General features: G+C 48.2%; 1 protein-coding gene across 3 annotated transcripts in view; it reads left to right on the forward strand.

The window, feature by feature from the left end:
• Positions 1-26,199, forward strand: part of PRKCA (protein kinase C alpha) — a 384,286-nt gene that overhangs the window by 307,018 nt on the left and 51,069 nt on the right. For all 3 annotated transcript variants that reach the window (XM_044389116.3, XM_026512416.4, XM_057318221.1), the window contains exons 9-11: positions 22,774-22,911; positions 23,697-23,870; positions 26,015-26,106. In XM_044389116.3, coding sequence (XP_044245051.3) covers positions 22,774-22,911; positions 23,697-23,870; positions 26,015-26,106 — 404 coding nt within the window. The remainder of the gene's footprint in view (positions 1-22,773; positions 22,912-23,696; positions 23,871-26,014; positions 26,107-26,199) is intronic.

The following is a 26,199-nucleotide window of genomic DNA, read 5'->3' on the forward strand; positions in this document are numbered from 1 at the left end:
TTCTCTCTGGATGTTTTCAGCGGCAGGCTTCCCCACCCATCTCTGCTTCAGCTCAGTTTCTATGAGGGTGACATTTCAGGGTGGTTTGAACTTGAACGCTTACCGACTGGCAGCTTTGCCAGTGCCACCATCAGCCTGACCCCTGCCTGTGGCTCATCTGCGCTCTGCCCCAGGACCTCAAGCTGATGCCCTCATAAGAATTCTCATTCTCCCCAATTACAGACCATCATTACCCTCTTCAGCTGACTTCATACCCAGCCTTTATCTTCAGATGGTCGAGGAACACCAAATTCTTTGACCCCTTGGGTAGGGTCAGTCCATAGGAACCAAGCCTGTTCATCTTTGGTGGTTTGAATGTATCATCAGCTACATAATCACATAATCCTAAATTCCAAAGAGTGAATAGCTGCATTTCCCTTACCTTGAAAACCCTCTAGGGCTGCCCTGTTCAATTCAGTAGCCACTGGCCACATGAGTCTATCGAGCACTTAAAAATGTGGCCAGTCTGAATTGAGATGTGCTCTAAGTATGAAATACACACTGGATTTCAAAGACTCGCCAAAAAAGAAGAGAGTGTAAAATACCTCATTAATACTAGTCTGCATATGGATTGTATATTGACATAATATCTTGGGTATATTGGGTTAACACTATATTTAACAAATCTGTTACTATATACATTTATATGTCAGTATGAAACATTGAAATCAGTTTCACCTGTCGGTTAAATTTTTAATGCAGTTAGTAGGAAATTTTAATTTATATATGGTGCTCACATGGTATTTCTGTTGGACAGGGCCAATCTAGACCATTCCTCCCAAGAAAAATAGTTTGTCTTGCGATGGGGACTGAAATGCAAAACCAGTGACTTTCTAAGGTATTTTTCCTGGGCTTATATATCCTCCGTATCCAAGAGAACTGGATTTCAGAAAGTGGATTCTCTCAAGATTCTGGGCATGTTGCTGGACCCAGATAAGTGTGGGGGCGTGTGTGTATTTTTGGCATGACCAAATAACTATTAGAAGGATGTAACAAAGCTGGGATAATAGTTGAGTTACTTATAATTTAATAATATGCATTTCTACTAGTAGTCCCAGAAGTCCCAGTGAAATCTCCTGAGAATGTCTGGTTAGTTGGAAAGCAGTGAGCAGAAGGTCAGAGGGCTCTCATCGGCCCCTCCTCCCTTTTAGACACAAAGTTGCTTTAGCTCGGGAACTCTACTAAATGTATTACCTAAGGGCTGTGAACCCAGGAGCTACATTAGTTTTAACAGATATTTTGGAAACAAGGTGACACAGACTTTCCATGGCTGCAGTGTTTGATTTGAAAGACTTTTTTGAATAAATTCTACAAAGTCTCCACTGGTCCGAACCCAAAGCTGGGTTAGCAGGGGCATCGGTGCGGTCTATGTCCTCACAGTTTTCGTATTTGTGACCATTCAGAACCCTAGCAGGGTCTAAAGCAAAAGAAGCCAAAATAAAACTGATAAACATGTTCCATGAAAATGAGAGGCTTTGTGGGGGTTGGTGATAGAGGTCCAGAAACTGCTAGAAAGAAGCCTGACCCTGGAGACTTTGCAGATTGCCTTAAGAACACACACGTATCTACTTTTATTTATTCCGGGGAAACATTTTGAGATTATCCCTATTACTGATTAACAAATTAATATCCACTTACTATTAACGTATTTAAACCAACATTGATGAGACTCCGTTGCTAGGTTATATGTGGAAAGAGCAAGCAAGCATCTTCCTGTTTACTATTGCTGAAATTGGATTTTCCAAAAAGCCTCCATTGTCTTTGAAGACTTTATCTAATTCAGAATGTTCTTCTCTGGATGAGAAAAAAGAAAATAGTTCATTGGAGACCCTGAGATAAATTGTAGCTATTTGTTGATCGGATTGGGCCTGCTACCGTTACTATGGAAACCTTAGTACTTTCCAGTGACCTTTTGGACCCAAAACAGAAAATCTGTGTGCCCCAATATAGATTCTGCTTTTTTTTTTTATTTATTCATTTTGGTCCCTAAATAGCTTAATTAATTACTTTCTGAACTGTGTGCTATGTATTAAGGGGGAAAGTCTATAAAATGCACATCAGTTGAAGGCTATTTTCATCTTTATATTTCAGCTCCGTCTGAGAAGCAAAATCTTAAATAGGACAAGGTTCAGGGTTGGAAATCATTTTCACGCATTCATTAGATCCCTGTCCACAGAGGTTAACGCTACCACTCAGCTGAGCCGACTCAGAGCAAGCTTCCACAAGCAACTGCACGGAATTTCTGATCAGTCCGTAAGGGAGGGTGAATGCATTTATCTCATAGCATTGGCAACATGCTTTCAGTTTAATTTCTCTTATGGAGATGACTTTGGTGGGAAACCAGAAACAGACTGTACATTCTAGTTATCTGTTCCATCCTAATGGATTCCTGAAATGACATAAAAAGCCCTGTGTTTGTAGCTGTGGGGTTGGCCTTATGGGTGGATGTTGCAGGTTCAGTAAAAAGGGCAAGCCTAATATTAAATGTTGAAAGCAGCTATCCATGTGTACCCAGGCCCTGGTACCCACAGGGGATTAGCAGGTCAGGAACTGGGAGGAAGGAAGATAGAGCCAATGTTCCTTGGCATGAACAGAGACATGGCACCTAAGCACTGATACAGGTCCCTATGTTTCTAGCCCAAGCACCCAAGAAGAAGTGAAAACCCCTTAAAAGAGAAAAGCTGGAATAAGGGTGACTGCCCCCGCCCCCACACACACACACATAATGCTGTTTGCTGTTTCCGCAGGGAACATGTCCTAGAAAGAATTAGAATTGGGGATCTAGAGAGGTCAAGCCCAAGGATTCCGAACTCCCTGGGTAGCTTGAAAAAGAAAGTGGTGACCACTCTGGTGCTTTAGATCCTTGCAACTCCAAGTATGGTACGTGGACCAGTGGCAGGAGCGTCCCCTGGGAGCTTATCAAAAATGCAGAATCTCAGGGGCATCCGGGTGGCTCAGTCAGTTAGCGTCTGACTTTGGATCTCAGCTCAGGTTTTGATCTCAGGGTCATGAGCTCAAGCCCCACTTTGGGCTCCACACTGGGCATGGAGCCTACTTAAAAAATGCAGAATCTCAGATCCCATCCCAGACTTGTACCGAATCAGAATCCTCATTTTCACAAGATGCCCAGGTGGTTCCTGTCCCCTTAAAGTTTGAGAAATGCCGTCAGAGAGGTTGTGACCTGTTGACTAATGAGCAAACAAATTTATGTCCTCCAGTGTTTGCGGAGGTGATGAGGACAGACTCCATTACACCCAGTGTCCAAATTGAATGGGACAGGGATTGGCATCCAGCCACCTGCTTTTGAACAGCCCCTGAGCTAAGAATGGTTTGAATATTTTCAATGATTTTTCTAAAGGTAATATTCGTGACACTTGAAAATTAGATGAAATTCATACTTCAGCGTCTGTAGAGTTTACTAACAGCCACGCTCAACTGTTTGTTGTCAGTGGCTGCTTTCCTGCTACGAAAGCAGAGCTGAGTCCCTGGAATAGAGGCTGTGTGGCCTCCTAAGCCTAAAATGCATGCTGTCTGGTCCTCCGCAGGAAAAGTGTATAATGCAATAATAGCATATCAGAAGTGGAGGCAATGTGTAAAATTACTGTCGTTGATGAGAAAACAAAAGCACAGAATGGACTTAGTCAAGCTGGCTTGTAGCAGGACCCAGATTTCCTGTCTCTTCTTGGTCACCTTCCCTATGACACCACGTTTCCCGTCACCCTCACGCACACATCATGCTCTAGCTGCACCTTAGTACTTGTGTTCCCTTGGAAAGACCCCCCTCCACTTCCCCTCTGTCTCAAGCTTTCCAAAGCCTACCCATATTTACATAATTCTCAAGCCTTTTAAACCGGTCTGAGGTTTCCTTATGCAGACTAAGCCTGCTGACCCGCGGGACACGCCCGTAAGATTTGCCACCTTCCTGTGTCCAGAGCGAGAACCGAAAGCCCTGCTCTGGATGCTTCAGAATCTAAACGTCAGGCCCCATTTGGCTTTCCTCGACAGCCTAGGAGAGAATGTCTGAGCCTGTGTGTCCAGGAAGCTGATGGAAGCCTTCCAGGGGTGAGGTCATTCTGCAGCCCAGACAATCGCCCTCCTTCACACCTAAATCCCTTTAGTTTCGGGCAAAACCACAGGTGTGAGGGCTATGGTCGTGCTCAGAGATGGACCAGCTCCTTTCCCATACTTCCTGTGGGTAGTTCAGAAAATTTCCAACTGCCGTGTCTTAAGGAACGTTGCTGAGTAGGAATAGGGCATGTGCGACCTTTCACTTTGTCTCCTCTCTGTGGGTAATATTCCCAACCCTCACAGTAGAGGAGAAGCAGAACTTTCCTTCCAGCCCGAACCCAGCCAACATAGATGAGCAGGTGTCCAACTCAGGCCACAAGTCAGTTGTCTGTCCGGGTACTAGTGTGTCCAGTTCTGCAGACACCGATCCAGCCTCGCTGCTGAGAAGATGATGGCTCTCGTGACGTGACGTGGCATTAACATGAGACCGCAGCAGCCTCAGGAACTCAAAATGGCAGCTCCCAATGTGAGGCCCATTGGGAGTGGTGGCTGGCGTGCTCGTGGGTGTTTTATTTTGGTTTTATTGATGGTTTTTGTTTTCACGGATGAGGTCTCTGCCCTTTAAGATCATCGCCTTAATGTACAAGGCGTTGCGGCTCTTCCTACCTCATCAAGCCAACCAGGTGAGTCAGAGACAGCCATGGCTCAGGACCTCAACGAATTCAGTGTCTCGCATGGCCATTATAGAAAACTGGGTTATCATTTAGGCAGCTTACGGACATTCACCGTCTTCCCTCTGCACAGACCTGCTTTGCTTCCTCCTCTCCCATCTGACATCCACGGGTGGGGGCAGCATGTTTTCCCCGAGTGCTCACGTATGTGCGGAGGGAGAGGGTCTGTGAGAGTCGGGCTGATTCACTTCATAAGCCTTTCTTTGTTTTTCTTTTCTTATCTTTTTTTTAAGATTTCATTTCTTTGAGAGAGAGAGCACGAGCGGTGGGAAAGGGCAGAGGAAGAGGGAGAAGCAAACAGGGAGCCCAACACGGGACTCGATCCCGGGCCCCCCCGGGATATGACCTGAGCTGAATGTAGACGTTTAGCCAATTGAGCCACCCAGGTGTCCCTGATTTTTTTTTTTTTTTTTTTTCAAAAAAAGATTTGGGTTCGTTTGTCATGTCCAAGCATGAAATGGCTTAGGGGTCTTTCTAGATCCAGTTGAGTCCAAGAGCAGCTGCTCAGTGGTTGCTGGAAGGCTGTGAAGCTGCCCGGCCACAGTATGGAAGGGTCTGTGCTAGAGGATTTTTGTCTCCCTGTAGAAGGTAACCTGTTGCAGATGGAGGTGGGAGGTAGGCCCCTTCTGAAGCCATACTAGGTACTTTTCAGGGCATCTCAGCCAACCTGGAGCCCTCCATCCCCAGAGGTATTAAGGCAAAGACTGGGCAGCTCTGTCAGTTGCAGGAGAAATGTCGATTCAATTTCCTCTAAGGTTCTTGGAAACAGCACCAACATTTCAATAAGGATGTTTTTGTTGCTATTGTTAGTTGCCTTTAATCTTGATGTGGATTAAGATCTCTAGCCTAAAATAGAGCTTTGGGGATTGGAATAAAATGGCCTATTTTGAGAACAATTATAAATAGATTCATGATTACAGATTTAAAGGACCAAATTATAAGGTGTAACAGAGGCTAATCTATCCATACCTGCTCAAAGAGACGTAAAACTCGTATTTGACCAGCTTCCTATTTTAGTAGACAAAGCCTTCCGAGCACAAAGTATTATCTGTTTGTCTCTAATCTCCTCTCTGTTCAGGCTCAGGGATGCGGTGACCCTTTCAGGCTGTGGAATTTGGGTTTGGAAAACCAGCCTCCTCAAATTTTCTCCCGGAAGCAGACTCACACTCTGTATGAACTTGTAGGATTCGTCTCATGACTCCTTGTACAAAATTTTCTGTTAAGATGGTCTTAATTTACTTTTCTCACATTAGTTCTTGTGAAAGTAAAGTTACCCAGTCAGGAGAGGTTTTTTAAAGACAGAAGTTGAAAGATGAAAAGAAGTACACCTAGGGAGCCAAATCTGGTCACCTGGCATTCGGGCAACCAGAACATGGTTAACGAGCTGCCCAACCCATGTTTTACCAGTAGTCTTTGGCTCTTTAAGATACCGAAGAGTCTTCCGAATTGTCAAGAAAAAAAATTAATTTTGTTAGGATAGTTTTCATGGTAAGTGGGTTTGGTTCTATTCTGACTTATTGAAGAGCGGCGACCTATGTGTATGAAATTCACGGGTAACTAGCTGTTGACAAACCAGGTAAACCAGTACTCCATCACACAGATCAGCCCAAAGCAAAGAAGCATCCATGACTGTCATGGAGCTGTGTGATGGGATGCTGTGCATGGCCATGTAAAAGCCACAAAAAAGAGCGAGAAGGGCCATGGCTCTGTGTGGTCTGACACGAGTCCGTTCATTATTCATACGAGAAGAAGGAGTCCATTCCCTCCCCTCCGAGGTCCAATCAGACCTGCCCCCGTCGAGCCTGTGGCTTCCTTCTCTGCTAGACCCTCACGCTGCGTGCTGGGCTGTCTCTCCCCTGTGCTGTCTGTCTGCACTGGAGATGAAACCTGTGGTGTGTTGCACTCGAGTTTTCTTTTGCTCATGGTGCTGATTGTTTTCCTGTGTCTGTAGCGTCCTCCCTACTAACCTAGCAGTTTTTCCCTTTCTCCTATCTCTTACAGGGATGTCATGTCCGCTTCTTAAAGGTAGTTCTCCCTCCACTCTGTCCTCTTCCACCTTTCCTGCCACAAAAATGCCTGCCGTGGCTTTTGTGGCTGCTAAGCCTGAGGCCCCCCCCCCCCCCACCGCCATGCTCTCCGCTCTTAAGGATGCACTGTGTGTTCTGGTAGCTTGAACCTTCCGCCTACTCACGTCCCAGTCTGTGCGCTCCCCTCCAAATGGCCACGGCCCTCCAGCGAGGAAGAAAACGCTCCTTATGCATCACCCAGAGAGTTTACCTGTCCTCCCTCGTCTCCAGATTAGGTCCATTTAAGATTATACAAAATAGGAAATAATTGAAATCTCTGATCAGTGATTAAAGTTAAGTTCGAGTCTGTTTTTAAAGCATCAAATGAACAGAAAGAGTGCATCTTTAAATCAACAGCACACACATTCCTTTCCTTCTGCCAGTATGTATCTCCAATCACGTATTAAGACTCATTTTCGATTTTATGTAGACATCTACATAAGCATGCAAGCGATACGGTGTACTTACACTACGTGTGTGCCTTTATATGGAGGATGTAGTGTGGTATATCATGGGCTGAAATCATCAGATTTTTCTGATGTTCTTAATGCCTGGCTTAATACTACTCATTGTATTTCATTCCTTTTTTCATTTTTTAATTTTTCCCCCAAGTCAGTTGTTCATAATCTAATCAACCATTCTACCCCCACCAACTGTCAAATGGAACTTTGCAACATGCATGTAAATTATTTCAAAAATCTTATCCGTAATCATTTCTGACAACACCAGTCTCTTTTGGGGAGCTGGTTAGAGCCGTGTACCAGCTGTGTTTTCAGTGTATTGCCTTAGTTAATAATTGAAATCCACTCTGGATCATTACAGCATATTCATATTGGAACCATCTGAAAAATTTAAACAGTCAAATACTTGGATGAAGAATTTTAAAAGGGGAAGTCCCACCCCCGATCCTAAGCTAGAATCAACATATGATACTCTTTTTATAACACTGTCCTAAGGAAAACCTCTAGTAAATAACGTTTTTCAAGTTTCTCTCTGTAGGACATGTATCTGATGCTACAGATGTGTCCCCCAAGGGGCCGCAAGAGACTGGTGACCCAGAGTTATTGCAAATAGGGAAGGAAAAAAATATTCTTTGAGGTTTCACAAGTCTTAAACAGAGTGTGGGGACGATCACGGGTGAAAACAGGCGTCTGTCCAGATTTCTCTCGTTGCCGCCCTCCTGTTGTCTTTTAAAATGCTGTCACACAATGCCGTGTGTTCACTGTGGAGAAACACCTTCAGAAGTTGGCCACGCCCAGACACGCTGGGTGATTTCCTCCCCCTGAGTGAAAACATCCTGCATCGTCAGAGCGAGCAGACAGCTCTTGATGATTCCGGGACGTGGGGACAGTTCCTGCTTAAAAACAGACCACCTGTCATACCCCGTTACTTCAGAGGACGGCTCCCCTCTGATGAAGTGGATTCACATTTGGGGATTCAGGTCCTTACTGTGACCCAGATGTCTCTTGCCTGTGCGATGTGTTTCCTGCCTTTGTGATTAGGTTGGAGAGTCTGTTGTCCCAGGGAGAGAGAATATACAAACCATGGGGCTCGATTTCACAATGTGTAGGAAGAGCTGGGTGCCAGCACAACACTCAGACGTGGCTGGAAAGGGAAATGAAGGGGGAGGAAAAAGAAGAAAAAGTTAGGGGGAAGCCTTCACCTCCCTGAATCCGCTCCTGGCAGGTAAACCACAGCCCCTCCCACCGTTCATGAGCGGCTGTCCCATCAGAAGGACTGCCAACCCTCTCGCCTGCTGGGTGGCACGGCTCCCACCTTGTCGCTGCAGGGACGCAGCATGGTGGCGTGGTTAAGCTCCAGGCTCCCTGGGTTCAAGTCCCAGGTCCAGCGCCTCCTAGCTGTAAGGCCATGGGCCCTTTAGCTCACCTCTCTTACCTCAGTTTCTCCATCTCTAAAATGGGGGCAATAAAAAATACCGGCCTCCTAGGGCTGCTGGGAGGACTGAACGAGGAAATATAAAAAGTGGTCAGAACAGCGCTTGGTTGGGTGAAGCGTTGCTGCTGCTGTTACCCTCTGCCTCCTCCCTCTGCCCACCCCCAGCTATTAAGAACCAGGGGTCTTCCCAAATGGAAAGAAAAAACATGGCTGTTTTCTGAGAAGCCATCGCCAGTTTAAACAAACCCTTTGTCGTGTTTTCTGAGCCACCGCAGGCCCCAGGGTTGGGAGACCCAGTTTTGCATTAGAGGCATAGCGTCCCCAAGGCCCCCCCACATGCAGCAATGAAGTCACTGACGAGCAGGGTCGGGAGGTGTCAATGAAGCCTCTTGTCTTTGTGTTGGTGCACATTTCTCATTTCCTGTGCCTTCTGTTATGGGTCTTTGGACAAGAAACACAGATGATGCTACCTGAAAATGTCACCTGTCTCTTGGAAATCTGCCCCAACCCAGGCAGTGAAAATGGAGTGCCATCACTCACACCTCTTTGCAGAGCGGCATTGCTTGCTTGCTCAGGAACTAATCTTCACCTTGTGGCTTTTTCTGAAAATAGACCTGTCAGTAATCAGTCCGTGGCTGGCCTCCAGGGGCCACATCTCTGTGTTGACACGCTGGGAAGAAGCAGGCAGGCAGGATAGTCCATGACTCTCGCCAGTGGCCGTGGGTGGGTAGCCAGATCCGCACAGAGCTGGTGGCCAGGGTTGCAGGATGCAGCGTGGTCTCATCTCTTACTAGGGGTGTTCCTTTTGTAACCCACATCTCCCCCCAGGCCCCAGCAGCCTGGAGGTACTAGTGGGATTACAGTAATTAAAAGAATTTAAATTTTACTAGCTCTTCCCAGGTTATTGATGCAAGACCCCTGTCCACCTCCAGGCAGGAAATACCCTTCTCCCCCCCCGCCCCGCCCCGCCAATCTGAGCCATACACACCCTCTCCCCAAAGCTCCTCCTCCAAGGCCCCTCTTGCCCCGGAGACCAGCTCTTATGGCAAACACATGTGACCATGTCCCCTGAGGGCAGTGGGGACCCCTGCCAACTCATTTATGTCCCTTTGCTTCATCTCTGCCCCTCTCTGCTTGCTCCTGTCGGAAGACTCTCTCTTCTGGTGTGGCAGCAGCTACTGAGCTCTGAGGATGCCACCGTCCCTATAGGAAGGGAGGTCTCCCCACTCAGGAGGAGGGAGGGAGCGTCCATTTTACAGATGGAGAACCCGAGACCTCGGAGGAGTCAGCAGTGCCACACCTGGTATTCTGGTCCACATCTGGTGGACATGCTCTTCGCCATTTGCTTCCCTATCAGCTGGCTGCCCTGGGGTGGGGGTGAGGGGGCAGAGAGCAGCCCAGAGCAGTGCAGCTGCCACCAGCCTGGGAAGCAGCTGTCCCGCTGATCTATAATTAGGTCCCTCCGTTTTTAAAAACTGGTGTGGTTTTAAAACGCTCAGTGAAGATAGGGTGAAATCAATGCTTGTGGAAATTATGAGCTAACTTTAATTGCATTCAACCTCACTTTCAAAATGCTTGCTGCTGTCAATTAGAGATGTTTTATAATAAGAAAATAATTGAGTAATTGAGCAAATGTATAATATTTTGGGGGAAGTATCCTTTTGTTTCTTTGTTTGTGTTGACTTCCATGAGGATGCAGGGTCAAGCCTCCTTTGCTAGATGCCCAGTCCTGCTCACCTCTCCAGCAGCAGCTGGACAGGGGTGGAAGGAGGTGTCTGGAACTTTCCCCAGGGCTGTAGGCTTTATAGCCAGTTATGGCTTGGTTGAGGGTTTTGGGTGTTGTTTTGTTTTTCAGTTGCTTTCAGGAGCTGCTGCTGTGTGATCATTTAGCTCCAATTGCATTTCCCCAGTGGGCTTTTTTATTGAATTTCCCAGATTGTTCTGTGTTTCTACCTTTCAGATAAACACGGAGGCTCCCCCGGGCCACTCCTCGTTCCCTCGCAGCCCTCCCTGCCTCCTTTTCCCTGCTTCTTGCAAAGTCTGAGCTCAGTTGAAGGGCTGGGGGGAGACTCAGGAATCGTACGTCTAGAACCGTAGGGATGTTGTTTTCAAGACATGAAGCGTGCAGAGACTCTAAAACACACTTCTGGCCCACACTGTGGGCATTGCTCAGAGGCCTGGCTTTCACGTTGGAAATTTAGAGTCATCTTCTATAAAGGTAGAGCTGGAAAGATACAATCTGTGTCTCCTTTGAGCATTTGGAGGAGTTTTACCTCTGCAAGGTGGACTAGGGAACCTTAGGCTTTTATCTCTTACTAAAAGATCCCAGTCCAAATGCAATGGCTCCAGAAAATAAAACACCACAAGAGGGCAGTCAAGACTTGCAAATAAAAGATTCCGGGAAAAGTTGCACCCAGGAGATCCTTAGGAACCTGTGACTGTATCTCTACACTTTTTTTTTTTTATGATTTTTTTATTATATTATGTTAGTCACCATACAGTACACCCCCGATTTCTGATGTAAAGTTCGATGATTTATTAGTTGCGTATAACACCCAGTGCACCATGCAATACGTGCCCTCCTTACTACCCATCACCAGTCTATCCCATTCCCCCACCCCCTTCCCCTCTGAGGCCCTCAGTTTGTTTATCTCTACACCTTTTTGATGGACCTGAAGATGGGATTACTTTATGTGCCCAGTTGTTCCTTGGTTTCATGGAATGACAAGGTGCCAAGAAGGCGGAAGTCCGGGCTTTCTCTAGGACTGAGGGACCCCTGTGGTCTGTTCTGGCCTGCCTGGGCCCCGCCTGTTCACATCCATTCCACTCTCTTAGCAGCAGAGACCTCCCCACTTCTAAGCAATCGTTCTGACTGTCCGGAAAACCATCGACTCTGATAGCTTCCAGGAGTTCCCGCGGCTCCTGACCCTGCCCCTGCTGACTCATAAAGCCAGTGCAGTGTTAACCCCAACGGGGAACATGCCTGGCAGCAGCAGGATTAGAGGTTTCACAAAAGTACTAAGCACTGAAAGTGCTCTAACAGGACTATGCCTTGGCCACATGCCCTCACACGGTGCCGTCCGGAAGGCATCGGACAGATGTGTGCCATCAGCCCCCTTGGCGAGAGGCCGTCTTTTTTGCAAAGGGAAAAATTTAGGGCAAGTTTTTGGTCCTCAGATCCTCACCAAAGTCTGAATTCTTAGCAGCGGGGGAGGCCCGAGGGCAGCAGCCTTTCCAGGGTCAGTTTATCAGGTGAGAGGAGTACTGCGGCCTGATAACTGTGCAGCAGCCTGCCTGAGACAGCAGTTAGGGGGCAGAGCTGGGCAATGAGGGCAAACGAGGTTGGCTGTAAAGGAAACAACACAGCGAGGTTCTAGAGGTGTGCGCTCCTCAGGACAGAAAGAACCAAGCACTTCGTGTTTTCCACGCTGGGCATAGTGCAGATGTGTCAGGGGCCCCGTGTTTCTCCACGTTTCTCCGTAGACTGGGGCTCGGTTGCCATGACAACAGGCCTGCCAGCTTCCTGTGAATTTGTTCAGCGGTGGCGACAGCCCAAGTAGTGAATGTGTCCATAAAAATATTTCTTATTAAGAAAACGACTTAATGTGGTTTCCCTTACATCTCTGCCCTACTGAATAAGCACTTCGTTCAGCACATTGTGTGGCTGTGAAACGGCTCGCATCCGTCCCAGTTAGCACGTCAGGCACCGTGGAAGGGAGTGGATCATTCCAGTGCATTTGAGGCTCTTCCTCATTGCCGTTCTGCTGGGTTAACGAGGAGACACCGGCGTGCTGTTTACATCTAACGGCAGTGATACGGGGTGAGGGAAGGCAGACAGCAGCCCACAGGCCAAAATCCGGCTACTGCGGGTCTTCGTAAATAAGATTTTATTGGAACACAGCCATGGTCGTTCAGTCACCCGTGTGGTTTCCACACGACAGTGGCAGAATTGGGTTGTTAAAACAGAGACCGTCTTTGGCTGACAAACCCAAATATATTCATTACCCGTCCCTTTACAGAAGACATTGGCCTACCCTTGATATGGGAGGATGAGCACTGGATTCAGAGATCAGAGTTCTGGATTCAGAGCCCAGGGACGAAGACGGAGTTGGACACATCACTTAGCCAGTTGCCTCGTCCGAAACGTGGGTGGCCTGGATTGGCTTATCCCCAACTTCCTTCCAAATACTAGAAGCTCTGTCACCCTTGTGCTGTTGGTCCAACATTACATGCCAGGGGAATGGTCCTCTGCCGGATGATCCGGGGTCCTGTTTCAAGGACCAGTATAGAGGAAAGTAGCATCGTTATCTCCGCCCCCCTCCCCCCTCAGTACTGCCTCAACGGCTCCGTAGCCATGGGTGGTGGAGTTAGCTCTCTAGATCTCAGTGTCTTCACCTGCCCAAAGGCAGGGCGGACCTTCCCAAGGACCCTTCTGCAGCTGACAGCCCCTGGGTCTGAGAACTCCTTGCAGAAGAATGAATGATGCACACCTATGATTTGCCAGCCACCTGTGATCCCCAGCATCAGGAAAAAACTCCAGTCAGCAGGTGTTGGCACACCTGTACAGGAGGAATCCCCTGGTGGCCCCATTCCTCCAGATTATAGTTGTAGGTGGGATTACCGAATCTAAAGGGGGTTTAAAAAAAACGATTAGATATTCCAACCACTAAATCAGACACAAGACCTGAAAGAAACCAAGATCCTGCCTTCAGGAGTCAGGCAGCCTTGACTCTTTGGGTTCCCCTCTTTTCTGTCTGACATTTCACGGTCAGATTAAACCATCTGGCCTTGGGCACCAGCCTTTGCCGCATCCCTCTTGACCTGGTCAGTTCCACGTCAGGAATCCGCCCCAGGGAGACCGGGGATGTGCACAGAGATTAGGAACACAAAATTGCTCATCTGTGTGTTCCTGAGAACTGACAACTGGAAACAACGTAGCTGCCCAACAGTAGGGGCTGGCTCAGTACACTGTGGGAGGAGCTACAGAGCAGGTGTGATGCAGTCCCTAACATCATGGCGGAAGACTGCTTCCAGAGAAAACGTTTACAACATGCTAAGGCATAAAGCAGGTTGCAAACGGTGTGATTCTGTTTCTGTCAAAGAAGAAAACATGAAAAGTCTTAGAAAGCTATACATCAAAATGTTAACAGTGATTCTCTCTGGGCAATACAACTATGGATACTTAAAGTTGTTTTCTTTTTTATTTATTTTTTTATTTATTTACCCATGCCTGTGAAATGTTCTAATGAACCAGTACTGTGCTCACAAGAAACAGCATTGTTGTAGACATTCTTTAAAGGCAGTAACTCTATCTTAAAAAAAAAAAAAAGTTTGTATGAGAAATAATTGTTTTTCCCAGTGCACACGTGCATCCATACATCATAAAAGGATTTGAGGAGCACCGTGCCCCAGACTCTGTCCTGGGCCCTGGAGATACATCAGTGAGCAGAACAGATGAGGCCCCTGGGCTCCTTGCAGTGGAGGGAGACGGGGAAACAGATGATAGATAGTGAGAATCAACGGGAAGGAGAGGACAGGGTGCCCTGTTGAAGCTTCAGCGTTAAAGCATCTCCTGAGCAGAGATGGGAGGGTGTCTTGTTCCTGTCCGGGTCAGAAGGAGCAGAGAGTGCAAAGGCCCTCAGGTGGCAAGCATGCTTAGCATGTTCCAGAAGACAAAAAATTACTTAGCGAGAGAACAGCGGGCATATTTTTTACTCTGTTACCCAGGAGGCGGTGATGCCCTTGAGGTACCACCATCTTAACCCGTTGCCCGGTTACGGGCTAGGAAGTAGTAGGTGTCTGTGACTCATGGCTGTTAGAAATACACCGGTCCTGTTCCGTTAACAGTATCATTGAAAATGCCTTCAGTTCCCTTGTGGTTTTCTTCTCCTGAAACCACTTGACTTAATGAATGTTGCAGTGGGTGCAGGTGAATACATCACCTGAGCTCTAAGACACGATGCTAAGGTCTTTTGTTCTATACGGCAGAGATATACGTGTTTACGGAGCAGCCCCAAAACGCCATCAGTCTTACACTGTCAGGATTGTTCGGATAAGCCCTGACTACAGGACATTTTCGTTGTAAAGATTGTGGAAGAAATCCGAAATTATTCCTTTGCTCCTACAGTTGGTCGTTGTTGGCCTGTCTGCCCTTGGAATCTTAGAAGTAGAACTTTCTATTGTCAGATTCTTCTCTCTACACTTTGCAAAACATCTTTGATAAATATATTCATCAAAGCCATATTTTCTGTTCTGCTAAGAGATATTATTGAAGACACGTTCACAACATAGGTACAAATGGACACATTTACAACAAAATGTGGCTAAGCATTACAGCATGCTTCAGAGGGTTACCCAGAGGCTCCGTGACTATAGAATAAACCCACCGGGAGACTTGGAATTACGGTTAAAACTCTGCTTCCTTACTGTAGAGAAACCTTTGGGCTTGGATTCCTACTGAGGATAAGTTAGCACCTCTTGGAAGAATTGCTAGTCAGGGCGTTATTGTATTAAGGGCTAGTGATTTATGGCTGTACCCTCCTCTGTGTCTTTATTGTCTGTCTGTTTTCCTGCATACCAAAGCTAGTGCATAATGATTAAACAGAATTCCCAAATTGCACACTATCTATGGTATTATGTTAAGTCTTTTGGAATTGGCAGTACTGTAGGTCAGATCATCCCAGCTCAGCGGCGGCAAGTGGTCCAGCCTGATAGAGACTTGACATCTACGGCAATCCAATCCCTCGTAGACACCCAGTGCCGTAATTTGGCAGATCCAGCTCTCAGTTTTCATTTGAAACCCACCCCCCAAATAACAGGCTGCATGTGGAGAGCCTCTGACCACACACAGACCACTCCTCAGACAAAGGTATTTAACACACGTACACCTTCAACCCCAACCTGGAAGAATTCGGATTTGCAATGGTCAGATTCACTTTGTATGATGTGCTTTACAGAAACTCACCATAGGAGTCCTTTAAGTTTGTGAACACCTTCGATGATTGCAGACTGATGAGACTTTTGGAGAATGTATCTGGGGCATAAAATGAGACACACGTCGGTTATTAGGAAATTTTCCGATGGGGAGAGCACGCTAAGTCAAGGTCTTTTCCTGCATGGTTCTAGCCCCCAAGGGAGCTACAGAAGATGCTTCAGAAACCGGAGAGCAACTGGAGCTGAGATCCAGTTCCTCTCCTACCCCACCGGGAGAGCACGGAAGTGGGGAAGCCCACAGGAATCTGCTGCAGCCTCCCCGCTGGTCCCGAGCTCCTGCAGACCAGTTTGCAGGCTTGACACACATCCATAATCACAGGGTTTCTGGGCCCTGAGTCAGCCTGGCAGAACCCGGACCCAGGTGACCTGCAGCTGCTCACAGAGGCCTTCTGTCCACAGTCAGGGAGCAGGTGGAGGCCAGGAGCCGAAATTATTCTTTTGCTCCTACAGTTGGTCGTTGTTGGCCTGTCTGCCTGTCTTCCCCCGGGAAGTGCAGCTTCTCCTTCCCGGGGCAAAGGAAAGAAGACCACGGTGAAGGATGTGACGGGAGCCTCTGCACTGGGGGCTTGTGCAAAGGATTCCTCATTTCCGCTTCAGCATAGCCCAGGAATACAGAGGTCTTAATACTACTATATTACAGATGAGCAATCTGATGCTCAGAGAGGCCGTAACATCTGCCCAGAGTCACACAGCAAAAATGGGGAAAGCCAGGATTTGATCTAAACTCTTTGGAATTGAAGTCGGGGGCTCTTTCCAGAATTTGCCACTGATTTTATATGATGATTGAAGATCATTGAAGGTGGAAAGGGTCCCAGGGACTCTGAAGGGACTTTGAATTTGGAGCATTCTGTCTTAGACTAGACATCTGAAATGTGCACAGGACTCACTTGAGGATCTTGTTAAAACCGGATGTTCCAGTTCCGTAGATCTGGGGTGGGGCCCAGGAATCTGCATTCCTGACCAGCCTCAGGCAGTGCCGGTGCGGCTGATCCACGAACCACATGTTGAATAACAGGGACATAGACCACAGCACCTTGGGACTGCAGGTTCTCCAGAAGAAAGGCTATATCATATTGATCTGATTTCCCCAGCGTCTGGCCCCATGTCTGGGGCATGACAGACACAAGAGACCTGTGCAAAAAGTGGTGGAATGTCCTGAATTCACCCACAAGGAACCATGAGTCGAATCAAAATGTGTTCTGAGCAAGAACTCAAGATTTGGATTTATCAACAAGGAGCATGACCAGTGGGCTTGTACGTGCTTTTGCTCTCCAGCCCCAGTCCATCCTCTGCTCCCTCCTCTGGATGCCAGGCTTCAGGAGACACTCTGCCTCCCTCTCTGGGTGTGAATTCGTGTTTGTGCACACAGCTCAGCAGGGCGTCTGGCCGTGCAGGGCATGTTTGTGTTGCTATCGGAAAGGATGTTGGCCTGCTTATTCTGAGGCCTCCTTGGGTCTGCTGAATCTCTGCAGTTAGGCCATCGGCTCCTGCTTTATCCCCGGACATATATTGATTTTATTTGCACTCCTGGTGAAGTCTGAATTACATTCGTGACAACTGGCTATGCCAACAGTACACAAGCTGAGAAGGGCAGGTCTCTGTCCTGCCGGGAGACCAGTTGCCAAACAACCCACTCAAAAGCTCAAACAAAGGAACTGTCAGCCAGGAGGCTCACTGTTGGTCTTCAGTCGGATCCCAGTGAGGTCCAGGGCAGTCAGGACTTTCTCTGGAGGAATGTCCCTTCAGAGAAGCTTCCGAGGGCATGGTTTCAGCTCGCTGGCCCAGCTAACTAGTCTAGTGTGGCCTCTGGGGAGGGTCACTATGTGGCCGACCTCCCTAAAGGCAGAGATGCCCTCCCAGCCTTTGTCTGTGGCTGTTCCAGCATGACCGGTAATGGCTTGAGGGAAGGAGTTCCAATGATATTTGAACATCTAAATGCACAGTGTCCAGGGGCCACCCTCTGAAATGACATACTTGGTAACAGCCCTTTTCTGTATTCATGTTTGGCAGATGGCTGGCTGGTATTGGCTACCAGCTGATTGTACCTTTCATGATTTGGCATCTTCAAATTCTGTTGTAGGGCTAAATGAAGACGTATGATTTTGAATGAATGAATCAATCGACATTGAGATATTCAGTGAATGTGCAATTACGTGCCCAGCGCAGTGCTTGGCCTAAAGACACAGATGAGTAAGATGGTCCCTGCCTTCCAGGACCTCACAGTCTATGAGAAAGATCAGCAAATCCTCAGAAAAGATTCGTCTGTTTCAGTTCCCCAGATCAGTCAACTTTGCCACAGGGTTTTGAGAGCAAGGAGTCCATTTGGAAAGTGATCCCAAGAGACCTGGGGGGGGAGCAGCAATGTGACCCAGGGAAGGGAGGAAGCCAGCTACGGTAAGGGCGTGGTAGCTATCCAGGTGGTACCGCGGTGGACACGCTGGAGCTCAGTCCTGCTGGGGAGCTAGGGAGACGGCACAGAAACTGCCCCCTTGTGCGGCCAGTCAAGGCCACAACTTCCTGGGGCGGCAGCATGGGCACTTGAGGCTTACTGTGCAGGTGTAGCCCCAGCAGAACCCACAGAGAGCCTCCGATGTGTACAAGGGTGCAGAGCCGAAATCTCGGGGAATGTGGGCCAGTCACAGACCACGTCTGCCACAGGTTGGAAATCCTAGGAGGAAGGAGGCATCAGGAAGATGGAGAGGTGGCACTTAAGCTGGATTTGGTGGGTGAACAAGATGGCAAGGCCCCTGTGGGAAGGGCGACCAAAGAGAAGAGGCTGGAACAGAGGGGCCCGGGGAGTTGTAGGACAAAGGTCGGAGACAGAGCTCACAGCCTAGGGTTTCCTCCTCATCCATTGTGACAACTCAGCCTTCTTCTGTCCAGCAGGTGGGAAGCCAGGAAAGCAGGACAAGGTCCCTCCAGGGAATATACTGAAAGGGAGATCATGGGAGTGGGGACACTAGAGGTGGGGCCACCTTGACAGGTGGTGAAGGAAGCCCTGAGAGGAGACCAGATTCTGGACCTAACCTGCAGGTAGATTTGGCGCAACCTGCGGATAGATTAGCTGTACAGTGTGATTAGAAGAGGCGTTAAACAAATACACCATCAATATTCACAGGTTGCCCGTGCGCTGTCGAGAGCAGGGCCCCGGGAGGGAGAATGGCAGCAAGTCTTTGGGGGAGGGGTCCTCTGAAGAGATGACAAGCAAGCTAAGGCCTGCAGGGTGGGGAGACATCAGCCTGGGAAGGGGTGGGGGACCGCAGGACAGACGTGGGTGGCCGGGACTGCACTCCCACAACATTGGCGTGGGGGGGAGTAGCGAAGGATGGGAATCCGGAGGCAGAGGCTGCCTGAAAGTAGGCTGGAGTTGGAGACTGCATAGACCACCCTCCTGGGGGCTGTCTGCTCCCCGCCAGCCCCCAGCTGCACAGCTGCTAGGGTAGTCTCTGGCTGTCTCCCCCAGCTGTGCTATTCATTAGACCCAGATTGAGCGAGTGACTTGCCAAAGTCAGGCCTAGAACACTGAGGTTTTGCTATCGTGGAATTGTCTGCCTTAGAAGAGCTGCTTTTGAAGACTGCGTTGTTGATGGCTCCATGCCATCCCGCAGTCAGGCCTGCCCGTGGCAGCATGGAAATGACTCCAGAAGCCTATTCTGCAGACGAAACATGGAAGTCACATCTCTCTGATCGAAGGCTAGCTGCAAGAAGGCCCCCAGTCTGCTCTTATCTCAGGGCTGCCAGGAGCTGGGGAGAAATCCATCTCGCCCTCTGGGCTAGGCCACTTTCTAGCCAGCCCCCTGATGGAGAATGCGGTCAGTGTGGCAGCCTGGCCCGTCTCCTTCCAAACCATCACCCTGCTCTGCCAGCCACATGGAACCCAGCTCTGCTGCTGACCACAGAGACATGAGCATGGAATCCGCCTGGAGCAGGACAAGAAACCAGTGTCCTTCCTCCCTCCAGCTTCCCCTCCCAGGAGCCAGAGACTCCTTTGTCGACATTCCTCCCAAACCTCACAGATTGATGTCAGAGCGGAATCTAAGATCCTCCTGCAGTTGGGTTCAGAAGTACTCAAATGAAAAAAATGCTTTTCTTGCATTTACATCCCTTTTCACTATAACTGGACTAAGGTCATAGCACAAAACTCAGAGTCTTTGCTCTGTTGTGGCTCCCAGTGAGGGCAGTGTCTGTTCTGGGGTCGTTGCCTACAGCAGCCCAGGGTCCCTCTTGCGCTGTCTGTGGTGCTGAAGTGTCCAAGGAAGAAGGAGCAGGCAGGCACGCTAGGAATTCACATGAGTCTGGAACACCTGGTTAGGAGCCCCGTGCTTCAGATGGAGCTGGGTGTTCGTGGGCAGCCCAGCACAATCACAGCCTCACCCAGGTGAAGATGCTCTTCGACTGTCTCAAGCGCCTCAGAGCACTGAGTCTGTCGTATGGGGGTCTTTTCAGAATTTACCGTGAAGTTCCTGATAAAATCAATCTCCTCATGTCTCTTTCTGATAACATTTCTTTTTAAAAATCAAAGGAAAAGAATAGAGTGGCATCGTTGGTATCGTCATCTCACACTCGAACTTCCTGATTGTTCATTGCAATTTCGAGGACACACACCAGATAGTTTATCAACTTGAAGTCATTCCTGGAGCAGATGTTCGGAGTGAAAGAGGACTTCCGCTATCCGCCACCTCTGTTTAGATCCCAGTCTCTACCTTCTAATTGATTAAGTTCTCCTTTCCAGCTTCTCTCTTAACTTAGGCATGAGACCCTGTGGGCAAAGCATCCGGTGATGGGGACCAAAACTATCCTCTCCAGCAATAAGGAGGCCAGCAAGACCCCACGTGATTGACCCCAAGACAGCAATCAACTTGACCTTCAATGCCCAGCTGCATGCATGAACCCACCAGCCTCTGCCCCACATTTTCCTTACATAATCCTGGGAGTGCTTTCAGCACTTTGGAGACAGTCTCTGAGACACTAGTCCGCTGTCTTCCTGGTGCTGACCTCCCGGAAATAAATCACTTTCTCGTTTCACCAGCCCTCATTTGTCTGCCTTTGGATTTTGTCAGCAGCGAGTGGTGGAACCTGGTCTGTTTGGGAGCCCTGGAGCCAGCTGCTCTTGCACTCCTGCTCCCTGGCTTCCAGAGGACAGGGCTGGGCCAGCCGTTGAGGGGGGTCCTGATGTAACACTAGTGGTTATGTCCGGCTCTTTCTCACAAGTCTAGACATTCCTTCCATCCTCTGTCAAAGGGGTGGCCAGTTTATGTCTCACTGCAGTTCAGGTTTTTGTCTTTAAAGAGTGTCATATATCCAACAACCCCCAGGTTCACATGTGTGTCCCACCAGCCACTGCCGATAGAGATATAGTACAGCCGTACTAAATACTTTCAGCCTGGAAGCAAAAAAGTTAGGGCCATCTTTGCCCCGTGTCTTAAGGTCTCTGCAAAAAAAGTTGGGGCCGTCTTTCCCCCGTATCTTAATGTCTCTGCCTACGTGGGTGTGCTCAGTCCATCCGAGCGTGCACTCAAGCCATGAGGTTTGATCCTTATAGGAACATGTTATTTTTATCACAGAAAAGCATCCCCTAACAGCACAGCATCTGAGGAACACATTCAAACTTCATTTCCTTACTCAGCCAGAATGTAGAGTGCATACCCTGTGCCAAGCGCCGTGTGAGGCCTGGATATCCAGAGACGGCTGGATTCGCTAATGCAAAACCTCTTCCACACAGCCTGGCTCGAGGTGCCCGCTCAGTAACTGTGGGACGAAGGGACCCTGATGCTCAAAGAGGGAATATGGGTGACTCCTCAAAAGCCTTCTCTGCTGCTAAAGAAAACATGTCAGATCCCCCATCTTCCCCAAGAGTGCTCTGGTCCCAGAGTAAAGCCCAGAATACCTTCTTTACGTCCTACACCTTTTTGGTAACCACATTGACTTGAGTGATGTCCTGGCGCCTGCTCGGAAACGCAAAGCTGCACTTAGGTCTGCTGCATTGGGGATGGGGGGTGCACCTTATCATTCAGACTGTATCCAAAGCCACAGTCTTTGCCCTTGGGCTCGGGGCTGTGGCTGGGGCATTTGAGGCACCCTGCAGGACCCTGGCCTTTGCACCAGCTGATGTGTCCAGCAGCTGGTGCTCTTCCCGTCAGGCAGATGTTCTCCATGCAGTCTTGGGGGGAGATTCTCCATGGGCTCCTTTGCTGACTGTTGAGAGCTCCCCACGTGATTCCATTAGCCTTTCCTTTTCTGCTGAGCCTTCTTTCTCTCCTCGACCTTTGACCTGAGACTCTAACTCTTCAACCAGAATAATGAGGGTTTAGTCTTTCCAGCACCCGTGTGTAGCATGAGCCTGGTTTATCAAAATGCCTTTTGGTAACTGACAGGTCACTGACCAAGGATTCTTCAAGGTTCAAAGGGTACTGCGTGTTTTGTGTGAACCCAGGTTCTCATGCTTATCACCATTTTCCTGAGTTCAACTCCAACTCTGACTTAAAAACAAAAACAAAAAACCCCTATGTTCTTCTTACTATGCCTTTTAAAGTAGCAATAAATCATCCCCACAGCTTGCCGGTTAAGAGGTTCCTCTCCAGGGACACTACTCCCCTTTTCGCTAGGATGCAAGTTTCCTTTATGCAAATGAATCTTAAATTGGAAAATTTACAAATCATCGGTGCACAGTGTATTTCTTGTATTATGTTAATGGTATTGTAAAACACCATTTTCCCCAAGAAGTTAACTTCTAAGTCCTAGAATAAGAATCAGCCTGCCCTTGACAGAATCCCATGACTTGGTTAACTATGTAAAGAGTTGGCTCTTGATAGGTAAGGGCAATTTTTTTTTTTTTTTTTTTTGCTACTTTGCAAATGTTGCCCTTAGGGTAAATATAGCCACTGACTTTTGAATAAATATTTCCTCACCCTGTGATTTCTTTTCCGCCCCCATCCCACCTCCCACCTCCCAGCTGCCCTCAAGCTTAGTTAAATGCTTCCTATCACTCTTTTTCCTGGGAAAAATGACCCAGCGATTTCACATGTGTGCTTGTTATTTAGAAAGCCAAGCTTGGCCCAGCTGGTAACAAAGTAATCAGTCCTTCAGAAGACAGAAGACAACCTTCCAACAACCTGGACAGAGTGAAACTCACCGACTTCAATTTCCTCATGGTGCTGGGGAAGGGGAGTTTTGGAAAGGTAAGAGGACGGTTGTCTGTGAGGCGGTGGGGCTTTTGCAGAGAATGCCAGGATCGGTCCTGTGCTCCCTGAGGTTTCCAGAGCCGCTCTTGGAATTTCCCTGTTCTGTACTCCTTTCTCAGATGTTCTCCTGCACCCCTCCTCCACCCACTGCTTCATTTCATTAAAAACAATTGTACCCAGACGGCTACAGAGGGTTCACTGTGTGTCCCCATTTCCGGGTTGAGAACAGAGCAGGTGTTCCAGAATGTTGGTTGAAACAATAATTTTTGCAACTAAAAATTAAAAGTTGATTTATAGGAAGCGAATGTAATAATTAAGAGACACTTCTTCAACGATGAACCTTTTTGCCTACATTTGGCTTCTCTGGCCCCAGATCTCATGATAGATCCAGAATGCCTCTTTCTTTGCAACTCATGAGCAGCTTATAAAGGTCAATCACATTTTTGCCCAAAGGTTGCTCTGAAAAATGTGCACACTTCAGGGCTAATGCTGAGGACCGCGTATATTCCTTCCTGCAGCCGCCATAGCGCCGTCATGTGGCCAGTGCCTGTGCACTGTACAAATCTCAACAGCTTCTCAGTTACACAGTGCTGGAGGAATTTAATCTGCCCTGATATGCGAGATTTCAAAATTTGCACATAAAGCAGACTTTATGAATATGCGTATAGCATGTATTTACAAATGTGCACCAAATGAACGGCCACCTGACCAGGTTCCTCCCCCGACCCCCTGTACCAGACTACACTTCGAAGCTTTTCAGAATGCCTTTCGTCTGCTCCCAGGTGATGCTTGCTGACCGGAAGGGCACAGAGGAACTGTATGCTATCAAAATCCTGAAGAAGGATGTGGTGATTCAGGATGACGACGTGGAGTGCACCATGGTGGAGAAGCGAGTCCTAGCCCTCCTGGACAAGCCCCCGTTCCTGACACAGCTACACTCCTGCTTCCAGACAGTGGTAAGACCCCTGAGGGTGCATATCTGTGGTGCAGCACACGGCGTGCTCTCAAGGGCACCCCTGAGCCAGTGTTCTAAGCATCTGAATTAACCTTCCTCCAGTGGAGGCGGCTCAAGGAAACCTCTCACTCTTATGCCACTGGTAAATTTGGGGAGTGCCCTCTCTGGCATGTGCCCTACTTACAGGCTTGGCATTAATTCTACTTAATTCAACAAACATTTGTACCAAAGGTTTTCCTTATACCAGGCCGCGTGCTAAGACTTGGGGATACAGTGCCAATAACCCACAGTCCTGGCTTTTGAAGACTACCGATCCCGTTGCCAGGCATTGCATTAGAACCCGAGGACACTTGATCTCATAAAAGAGTGTGTTCTTGTTTACTGCACACAGCAGGCTTGGCAGTCTGGCTCCGTGAGCTCTAAGAAAGGTTGGAGGAGAAAAAAAAGAATGATATTTCCTGACACGTGTAAATTAGATGAAATTCACATTTCACTGTCCATGGGTAATTTTCTTGGAACACAGCCGTGCTCCTTCATTTTCCTATCGTCCACAGTGGCTCTCCTGCCACAAAGGCAGAGTTGAATCATTGCAAGACACACCCAGAGCCTAAAGTATTTACTGTCTAGCCCTTTATGGAAGTTTGCGGAACCCTGTCTTACAGTATAATGAGAAAGAGAACAAAAGAGTTCCAGAGCACTGATCAGCCCGTAGTGGGGCCCGGGCCCTGGCATGGAGCTTGCAGGTGGCCTGCAAGAAATATAAACATTTCAAGGGCACCATCGTCAGGCACACCCAAAGACAGGCTTTCCACCCCTCAGCACCTGCCCTTTATAAGATGCAACTCGATAATCAGTAGCTGTCATTATTACTGTTGTGATTATTTTCAACTTTCTGTTGGCCAGAAAATGACTTTCTGTTTTACATCTCTCTTTAAAAATCTCTTGGGAGGTCCCACTCAATGCTCTCGGATTTTAGAATCTCAAAATGCCCGTGTAACCACGCAGTGTCGGGGAGGGCAGTGGGCTGCAGAGCCAGGTGCCGGCCACTGCGTGTCAGCCTGGCGCTGGCGGCACGGCCAGCCCCCTTCTCCCAGCAGCACCTAAGTAGCGCCCAGCAGGGAGGAGCAATACACCAGACAGGGAGCCCTGTCTGTGAATCCCAGCCTGGTTCCTATCACCCTGGTTACACTGATGAAGGTCCGGAAGGCAACAAAACATGGAAATAAAGATGGAATTAAAATCCGTCGCAGGAGAGCTAGAGATGGAAGCTCAGGGAGCTGTTTCCTGGCTGCCAGCACCAGCTTCCTTGTGTTTTTCCCTCCCTGTGCAGCACTTTAGTGTTTAATAACTTCCATGACATGGTGATGTTGTCTAGAAGCGAGCAGAGCTCGGCTTTTACCTGGGTGTGCTGTGCTGTGAGCTGCTTGGCTGTTCAACCCCATTTTCCCCCATCTACCCCACTGTAATGTCCTCATAAATATGCAGATACACTGGGGTCTATGATGTACACCCTCCGTGGTGCCGACATTTAGCACACCAGTGACAGAGAAAATAAAAAAGTGTTTGGGCCCTATTATGGATGCAGAAGCTCATTGGATTGGCCTCTCCATCTTTAGTCCCTTCCCCCACAGCAAATACCATTGAGCATTTATAATTTAGGAGCCCAGCCTAACTCACGAGATTTGTTTTTAGAACCTTCCAGTGGAAACACATGACTACATCACTGGGGTTTGCCTCCCAGATGCTGCGAACCCGCAACGCTCATTAAAATAAATAATTGGCCCATTTGGATTCTTCACACCATCCCTAACTTAGACATGTGTTATGTGTGCAGGAGAAAGGGGAAGAGGGTTTGAGGCCGTTAGTACAATAGGGAGCATACGGAACCAGAAGGGGGCAGCCGTGTTGACAGAGAGCCATTATTTCAGTGTTACATTAATGACTCTAGACTTCCCAAGGCCCTCATGCAGTAGGGTTTATTACTTTTATTTGGGAGGAAGAATTTTGCAGGGCTCCACTGAGCAGATCTGCCAGGGTAGCCCACGGTTTACTAACGAATGAGAAAGCAAAACACAGCCTAGAAAGAGTGAAGGAAGCCTCTCGGCCAGTGGCCAAGCCCTGCTCACGTTGAACCTTCGTCTTCAGGATCGGCTGTACTTCGTCATGGAATACGTCAACGGCGGGGACCTCATGTACCACATTCAGCAAGTAGGAAAATTTAAGGAACCACAAGCAGTGTGAGTATATGTATTTTTTAAGTCCCTTAATTTAGACAGCACATGGGAAGTGCTGCTGGGTGAAATGTGGAAGTGGGGCTTTGCCCACTTGGA

Source organism: Ursus arctos, unplaced genomic scaffold (genome assembly GCF_023065955.2).
Source record: "Ursus arctos isolate Adak ecotype North America unplaced genomic scaffold, UrsArc2.0 scaffold_24, whole genome shotgun sequence".
Classification (NCBI taxonomy): Eukaryota; Metazoa; Chordata; class Mammalia; order Carnivora; family Ursidae; genus Ursus; species Ursus arctos.